General features: G+C 38.8%; 1 protein-coding gene across 1 annotated transcript; it reads right to left on the bottom strand.

The window, feature by feature from the left end:
• Positions 1-2,756: 2,756 nt before the first annotated feature.
• Positions 2,757-4,010, bottom strand: LOC136800044 (uncharacterized). Its single transcript, XM_067056661.1, has one exon. The coding sequence runs from the start codon at positions 4,008-4,010 to the stop codon at positions 2,757-2,759; it is 1,254 nt and encodes a 417-aa protein (XP_066912762.1).
• Positions 4,011-9,193: the final 5,183 nt, after the last annotated feature.

Raw genomic sequence — 9,193 nt, 5'->3', positions numbered from 1 at the left:
GTCAGATCTAACAAAATTAATAACGGTACAGTACTTTTATTATCATTGACAACCAAATAGGGGCCGGCTTCTGCTCATCCTCTAGCCTAGCGAAAAAAGTTTCTTATATAGGGAGTATATCTATATATATCTATAGAGGTCTGCGATTCAGACTAACAACCAAACAAAGCATTTTCTTCTGTCAAGACGCTTCTTGTACATTGTAGGTAAACATTCCAATGTCAAACAACTTCCATGTTCCAACTGGAAAGATCTAGTTTCAATCACCAATTCCGCCCTTCTCCTCTTTTTCTCTATTTCCTATCACTAACTCTGTTTTTTCTGATTTCTGGACTTATATAGTTTTTTCTGAATTTGACTATTTGAAGCTATTTTACTAATCCTGAAACTTTACTCCCACACCTCGGTTCGAACCACCAAATGCAAGCAACCATGGTTTCCAAACCCGACGCTTTACCACTTGAGCTATCGTCGCACAGCAGAACCACGCAATTCATAACATATTATACCAAACTGGCAAAAGACGGGGGTAATGTTATTATAATATGGGTAAAAGTACCCCTTTTTAAACCTGACTGAAATTCGAGCCGTTACTAGCAACCCTGCGGGGCCAAAGGCGCCGAGTATGCACCCGGCACAGTGACAAGCCGTTACTAGCAACCCTGACCCTAACTGATAATCGAATCCTGACCCCCGGAAAATTACCACGGACTAGAAAGAACGAAAAAAATTGAAGGGGCGGAATTGCTGATTGAAACTAGTTTTCACCCATTCCACCCTTCCAACTTCCATCATTCTAAGTTCTACCATTTTAGCTCGACCCGAGCCGAGAAACGCCGAGAACCGAGAACGCTCGCATAACACTTGCGAGCTACCGGCCGGCACGGGTGAAAAACTTTAATCTGTCAATCATTTTCTCAAGCGAAGAAGACGAGAAGAAGATAGGGGAGTTTCTAAACATCGACCAGAAATGGCGACCACGACCAGCGACCACGACCGGCGACCAGATAAGTTTGGGTTATCGAGTTTTTCCTCTTTCTCCACCTTAGAGTCATTCTCGCTTCTCCTATGATCATTTATTTATCGAATTGAAGAGAATTGAATTGAAGCTCACCCCTGTCTCACCTACAGTAATTATATTATTATTATTATTTACTCATTTCTTTCCGTATATAAGGTATAAAGTACAATAGAGGGTTCCTGTTTATAATTTATAAAGAGTACACCTCGTACTAAAATAAATACTAAAAACATAATATAATACCGTTGATATTGATTTCAAGTCTTGATTTTGATTTTCAAGAGTGCTAAAAGAACTAACAAGAGCTTGGAGTGCTTCAAAAAAATTTTTAACTTGGATGAAAAGATCTTAAAGAAAGTCGGCCAAAAACGTTTGTTTTCCTAGAGAGATAATATTCAAAATAAATAATTTATTTAGAAAAATAAATAACTATGCCGTAAGTTTATCAAAGGCCTATCAAAACAAAGTTATTTCAAAGTTATGGATAACTTGAAGAGCTTGATTGAATTTAAAAGTTGTGGAATCAAGAGTTGCTAATTAAACTTGAAAATATGTTGTTTCAAAAGTTAAGATGGTGGTTTAGTAGAGTTTCTCAAAATTTGATTTCAAACATGCTAGAAAAATAATAGAAATATAAAATTGTCTTTTCAATTTGTATTATTTCTTAACCGCTCGAAACTTTCTTTTGGGTTCTCCTTTTCAACCATGGGCTTATCAGTTGTATTGAGGTATGCAAAGCTTGTTTTGCATTCCTACGTTACTTGTGATAAGCCTATTGTTTTACGAAGATCCCCAATTTAAGGTGACTTGAAGAGTAGTTTCTTAGAAGACTAGACTTACAACTCGACTATGAGGAAATAGTCGCGCGGCTGAGGTCGAAAAAAGTGGCTAGAAAATGATTTTCGTGATACACCTCTTAGATTCCACTTTTTTCGATGGAAACTCTCGAATTAGTATATGTAGATTCCAAAATCAAAAAGTTTCCACGATATTATCGTGCAAGTAACGAGTAAATGGCGATTTTTTGCGTTTCCAGGCAAAATTGCAAGGCCTGGAAATTCATGATTTTGGGGGGGTCTTCAAATTAAAAAAAGACCTATATCACATGATAGAGCTCTTCAAACTGAGCAAAAAGGTATATTACACCAAAGTCCCAACTTCTCTAGATCAAAAGTTATGGGCCTATTTGTGGTAAAAAACTGATGGAAAACAGGGAATTTCCCCACAATCTGCATTAATTTATGCAAAATTAAACACCTTTTTGACCACAAATAGGCCCATAACTTTTGATCTAGAGAAGTTGGGACTTTGGTGTAATACACTTTTTTGCTCAGTTTGAAGAGCTCTATCATGTGGTATAGGTCTTTTTTTAATTTGAGGACCCCCCCAAAAATCATGAATTTCAAGGCCTTGCAATTTTGCCTGGAAACGCAAAAAATCACCAATTACTCGTTACTTGCACGATAATATCGTGGAAACTTTTTGATTTTGTAATCTACACATACTAATTCGCGAGTTTCCGTTGTTTTTTTTGGAATCTAAAAGATGTATCACGAAATGAAACGTTTTTCGACCTCAGCCGCGCGACTAAAATGGGCTCCTATCTTTTCGGCAATATATATACTACTTGCCTTACGTGGATCCCGGGCTTTGAAAAAGAGTTGAAAAAGTTTTAAAAATTTTCGAGAAAGCTTATTGTTTTTTTAAGTTCTTAATTTGCTTAACTAGAGAAATTTTAAGCTAAAGTGAAAAAACTTCGGACGACATGTGCTGTGCCTAACAGCGTTATTTTTTGGGCCTCTGAAATATTAAATTTATTTTGAGTCAAACCAAGATTTCCTACATCATCACTCAATCCTTTGTGTATCACACCAGTTGCACCAATTATGATTGGGACGATTTTAACTATATTCAGGTTCCATAAAGTTTTTAATTCTACTGCCAAGTCGGTGTAATTTCGGATTTTCTCAATTCGTTTACGGGGTATGTTGTAGTCGGACGGAATTGCGATGTCAATGATCAGTGCTTCTTTCGTTTGTTTGTTTAGGACGACGATATCGGGTTTATTGTGGTCGATTTGGTGGTCGGTCTGGATGGAAAAGTCCCAGAGAATTTTGGTGGATTCGTTTTCCTCCACTGGATGTGGTTGGTGTTCGTACCATGGGGTGCGTTCTTGCTTTAAATCGTTTTCACGCATGAGAAGCTCGTGAATGTACTTGCACAAGTTGTTATGTCTTTGGAGATATTTTGTTGGTGCAAGTACTGTGCAGCCTGATATAATGTGGTGGATGGTCTCTTTTTCTCGGTTACATATACGGCATGTTTCTTCGACTTGCTGATGGAAAATTCGTCTCTGAATGTAGCGGGTAGTAACTGCTTGTTCCTGAATCGCGTATATGGTGGCTTCTGTTGCACGTTTCAGGGTTGACGATCGTATCCAGTCTGTCGTTAGGGTTTTGTCAACGTGCGGTTCGTCAAGCAGCTGGAAGTATTGTCCATGGAGGTTCTTGGCTTTCAAGATTTCAGTTCTTGTTTCAATTCGTTTTATCTTGATTTTTCTTTTTCGTTGGCTTTTTGAAAGGATGGAAAGCTGCTGTATTTCGAGAGAGATTTCTTGGCTGTATGACTGGGCCATAGCGTGAATCGATTTTGCACCGCGGGTGAGTTGCCAGTTGGATAGCAAGGTCAGATAGGGTTCGTTTGATGTTAGTAGGTAGGAGCTGAAGTTGATAATGCAGTTTTTGAAGTGGTCAACGATGTTGATAAGACCCCTTCCACCTTCTTTTCTCGGGAGGTAGAGTCTTGTTACGTCACTTTGGTTGTGCATCACGTGGAATGATTGCAAGACTTTTCTCGTTTCGCGGTCGATGTTCTCTAGCTCAGTGATCGTCCAGTCCAGTACAGGAAAGCCATACGACAGAGCTGGGACGGCATAAGAGTTGATGGCGGATATTGTGTTGAGGCTGTTGAGTTCACTTTTGAGTAGCATCTTCAGTCTTTTAAAGTACTCATTTTTCAGTGCTGATTTGGTGTATTTGTCAGTAAGTTGGTGTTCATTGAATGAACCCGAGGTATTTGTATTGTTTGTTTTGGTCTAGGGTTTTTAGTATCTCACCATTGTCGAGTACGATGTTGTCGCTTTTCGTGATTTTTCCCCGTTTGATTGTCACTTTATTGCACTTATTATTATTATTATTTGAGATATATTTTGATAATGTTTCGATAATGCACTATTTATAAAATTTTTCCTTCTATCGAAGATAGATTAGGTACACTTTTTCTATTATAATATTAGAACAAGAACTAAAAAATAAGAAAAATTTAATATTAAGTCTCGATGGAATATCTTAGTAAACAATTTTGTAAATATCTTAATAAGAGAGATACACCTTTACTTACCGAGAAATTTTTCAAAGTCTTGCAAAACTTTCATTTTGCATTTCTGAAAAATTTGTCGCTTTCCAAGGCGTCTCATGGAAAACCAAAGTAATTTAGGTGAGACTTAGCAAATAGAATCCGGTTTGATTCGATAAAACTTAGGTATAACAAGAGAAATTTTTAATGTATTATCATCGTTCAGGCTAGATTTAGGATGTGGGAATCTGAGTGGATCTGAAATTATCAATCCATGAAAATCAAAATAAAGTCGTCGAAAATCGTAATTAAATAAAATGTTAAAAATATTTTATAAACATGGTATTGAGACCGCTTAAGCCCTAGAGGTAGTGATATAGGTTTATCTTACTTAAGTGTTAAGAGATATTCCTTTACTCACCGATAAATTTTTCAAATTTGTGCAAAGAAAATGTTTGTTCATCTGCGTGTTTGAAAAATTTTTCCGCTTTCAAAGATGTCTCGTCAAGGATTTCTGGTATAGAGGACTTAAAGATATACGTAGTTGAAAAAACTTAGAATTAGATTGTGTCTATATAAAGTAGTTTAATTTTAAGTAAAGAAGCTAAAGTTTAGGGCTTGTAGAAAGCTAATAGTCGTGTAACTAAAAGTCGGCTGAGAAAAAATATCTAGAAATATGTGATGTTCCCAAGAGAACTATCTTTTGCATTTCATTGACATTGACTTTCAAGTCCATTTTATCATTAATCAGTTTTTCAAATTTTTCATGGATTGATCCCATTGCCCCAATAACGATGGGTATCGTTTTTACTTTTGTCATGCCCCACAGTTGTTTTATTTCAATAGACAAATCAACATATTTTGTCACTTTCTCGTTTCGTTTCCGTGCGATGTTACAATCGAGTGGCACGGCAATGTCTATGATCTGTACCTCTCGTGTTCGTTTGTTGATGACGATGATATCGGGTTTGTTGTGCGCGACTCTTCTGTCCGTTTGGACAGGAAAGTTCCATAGGATCTTTACATCGTCATTTTCGAGTAGCGGTTCAGGGTCATATTGGTACCATTTGGAAGAGTTAGGTTGGATCATGGCGTGTTTTTCTGCAAGGAGGAGGTGTATGTATCGGCACACATTGTCATGGCGTTGGGTATATTTGGTTGGTGCAAGGACTGGGCATCCTGAGATGATATGGTGGATGGTTTCGGGTTTGGTCTTACAGGCTCTACAGGTGTCGTCATTGGTGGTTTTGAAGATATGTTTTTGGGTGTATTTGGTGGTTATTGCATTTTCTTGGATTGCGCAGATGGTTGATTCGGTAGTTCTTTTCAATGTGGAGGATCTTAGCCATGACAATGAAGCGTCTTTGTCGATGTGGGGTTGGTCTAGCGTGATGAAGAATTGGCCGTGCATGGGTTTTTCTTTGAGGATTTCGAGTTTTTGTTTGGAGCGTTTGGTTTTGACTCGCAATTTCAATTGTGGTTTTGTAAGTTCGTTTGCTTGGTTTTCGTCAATGTTGAGTTCTGCTAGGTACTTCTCAGCTTTTTGGTGGAGGGATTTTGCTCCTCTGTCGGTTTGTGACGTTGATACTAATATCATGAGATGTTCGGTGGAGTTTTTAAGGTATTTACTGTATTGAATGATTTGGTTTTTGTAGAGGTCTGTGATGTTGAGTAAACCTCTTCCTCCATTTCTACGTGGGATGTACACTCGGGCGACGTCGCTTTTTAGGTGGAGCATGTGATGTTGTCGAAGGACGTTTCTTGTTTGACGGTCAATATCTTCAAGCTCGGTCACGGACCAATCTAGAACTTGGAATCCATATGAGATTGATGGTACTGCGAAGGTGTTGATCGCTTGGATGGTGTTTTTGCTGTTTAACGAGGATTTTAAAATTTTCTTTACTCGGGTAAAGTATTCAGCTCGGAACTTGCTGCGCATTTGCTTCTTGTCGATCTCATTAGATTGTAGCATTCCGAGGTATTTGTATTGGTCGCGTAGATCAAGTGCTTTGATGGTTTCTTCACTTTGGAGAATAATATCGTTTCCCCGGGTCAACTTTCCTTTTCGAACTGACATGATGTTGCATTTGTCAAGTCCAAATTGCATGTGGATGTCGTTGCTGAACATTGACACGATTTCGAGGAGGTCTTGGAGATGTTCGTCATTGTTGGCGTACAATTTCAGGTCATCCATGAAAAGCAGGTGGCTGATAGTTGTGCGATTGTTTCTCGGGCCAATTGAGTAGCCGATGGATGTTCTTTTGATGAGCCAAGAGAGCGGTAGAAGGCTTATGACGAAATTCAGCCCAGATGGACAATCTCCTTGAAAGATGCCGTTGTGGATATTAATAGGCTCTGAAGATATAGTGCTGTTTTGCGTTGTGATATTTAGAGTTGTTTTCCATTTTGTCATTGTAGTTGAAAAGAAGTTTATAAGTTTGTGTGGGAATTTGTGTATTTCTAGTGATCTCCTCAGCCAATCGTGGGGTACAGAATCGAAAGCTTTTCGGTAATCGATCCATGCTGTTGACAGATTACGTTTTGATTTCTTTGCGTTTCCAAGTATCATGTCGTCAATCAGGAGTTGGTCTACGGTTCCTTGGTTTCCTGAGATACCACCTTTTTGCTCTTCAGGGAGTAGATTGAAGGTGTCGAGATGAGACTTCATCCGTTTTGTAATTATACTTGTCATTATTTTGTATGTGATTGGCAAGCAAGTGATGGGTCTGTAGTTCGATGGGATCTCGGTTTGTGGTTTCTTAGGTACGAGCGTTGTTCTGCCCGTGGTGAACCATTCAGGAATTGATTGTGGATTATCGACCATTGCGTTGTACACGATCGTTTTCTGATCGTAGATGGAGTTAAACTTGTTCCACCAGAAGTTTTGCAAGCTGTCAACACCGGGGCTTTTCCAGTTGGCAAAGTTTTTAATAGCCTCCGATATTTCATCTTTGAATATGGGTTGGAACTCGTAAGATTGGATGTTGATGGTTTCTTCGTATTCAGCGATCCACGGTGCTTGGTCGTTGTAATTTGCTTCGGTACCTAGGATTGGTCGCCAGAAGTTTTCGATTTCTTGCTTTGACGGTGATTTGTCGATTGGAATGCTGGTACCTCTCAAGCTCTTGTAGAATTTATCAGGGTTGTTGACGAAGTCTCTGTTTTCTGTGTACTGTTTTGCTCGTGACTTGTAGCGCTTAAGTCGGTTGTTTTTTGCAAGAAGCTTTTGTTTCAGACGTTCGCAGGTGGTTACGCGATCTCGTTCGTTGTTGATGTTGTGTTTTCGTCTGAGACGGTCGTTGTTTTTTTTCATTTTTGTCGATGGGTTGTCTGCGTTCATCTGTTCGACTTGGCTGATTTCCTTGCGGATTTCGAGGATTTTTGAATCAAGACGTTTGACCCATGCTTGTTTCCTTTTTGATGCTTCTTTGTTGGTTATGATACATTGTTTTCGCAGATTGGCGTGTTCTATCGCAGTAAGTGCAAACGCATACGTCATCTCGTTGATTTGTGAGATGTCGTTGCATTGATGGCGATTGACGTCAATTATTTCGTTAACAATGTCACAGCTTCGTGAAAGTTTTTTCAAATCAAATTTCGATGGTTTCCGAAATTTTTCCCTTTTTTCAAAAGGAGTCAATTTTGAAATGATAAAATGTTCTTCAAATCTTGTTTGAATGTTTTCCCCATCGTTTCCTTGAACTCTGATGACATTTCCTTCTTCCGGGACGTTATTTGCGGCCTGCATGATCTCGTTTTGGGCGTTTTGTTCGTCTTGATCTTGTCCGATATGTTGGTCGTGTGCATCATTGTTTTCCGGAAGATTCTCTTGTTGCAGGGGTTCTTCTTGGTGTTGAGGTTCTTCTTGGTCAACTTGCTGATCTTGGTTTAGTTCAGTATCGATCTCCTCTCTGACTGTGTTGATTTCTATTTGTGTCAGCCAGTTGCCTCGAAGTCTTTGGTTTTGTGCGTTTGTCGCTTTGACGAAGATAATTCTTTTTTGGTCGCAAATGCGTTGCTCGGTGAAATTATCTCCATACCTTTCCTTCCATAAATTATGGAGGGTCTTTCTGAATGTGTTTGGAGTTGTCTTGATCGCGATGAAATAGCTTCGAACGATATGTAAGTTCATTTCTTTCGTCCATTTTGTTCGTCGCTGAATGTTGTTGTTTTGCACTGGTGTTCCTGCTGTGGTGTTGGAAGACCGCTGCATGTCGCATTCTAAGATTTCTCCTGGTTGTTCTTCAATGTTTCGTGATTGTTCTTGTGCAATTCTAGGTTGATCCAGCTGGATTTGATCATTTCCAGGTGGAATCATTTTTGTCTGATCGAGAGCAAAGAAAATGCGTCTTCACTCTTTTTTGACGTCAATTATCGACCGCCGGAGGCGGTTTCTTTCATAGTGGTACGCTAATCTCGTTTTGCCTTGGCTCATTACTTTGTCTACCATTTACTTTCGGTTTTTTTAACTAGATTACCCAGGTGTTTCTCTTTTTTTTCCCTGAATGTCTTTTATTCGGAATTGAATAATCGAGACATGAAAAATGACTATATTGTAATCTGTTTTCAATGAATAATCTAAAATGTACTGGAGATGACATGTTTATCTGGTACATAACATGTAAGCGTTAATAATGTGCGCGCGCTCTTTCGCGAGTGTGATGCGTGATTGCGTGATGGAAGGCGGTCGTTTCAGTGTGGTTTACATCCACACTGTGACCTAGTTATTATTATTATTATCTCATTTCTTTCCTTATATAAATTCAAAAGTACAATAGAGATTTCCTGTTTATAAATCATAAAGAGTACATCTCGTAC

This window comes from Clytia hemisphaerica, unplaced genomic scaffold (genome assembly GCF_902728285.1).
Source record: "Clytia hemisphaerica strain Z4C2 unplaced genomic scaffold, Clytia hemisphaerica genome assembly, whole genome shotgun sequence".
Classification (NCBI taxonomy): Eukaryota; Metazoa; Cnidaria; class Hydrozoa; order Leptothecata; family Clytiidae; genus Clytia; species Clytia hemisphaerica.
This window is presented reverse-complemented; position numbering and strand designations above follow the sequence as displayed.

Coding starts and splice junctions, on each gene's coding strand:
- LOC136800044 (XM_067056661.1), bottom strand. CDS start 4,010: ATGCTACTCAAAAGTGAACTCAACAGCCTCAACACAATATCCGCCATC.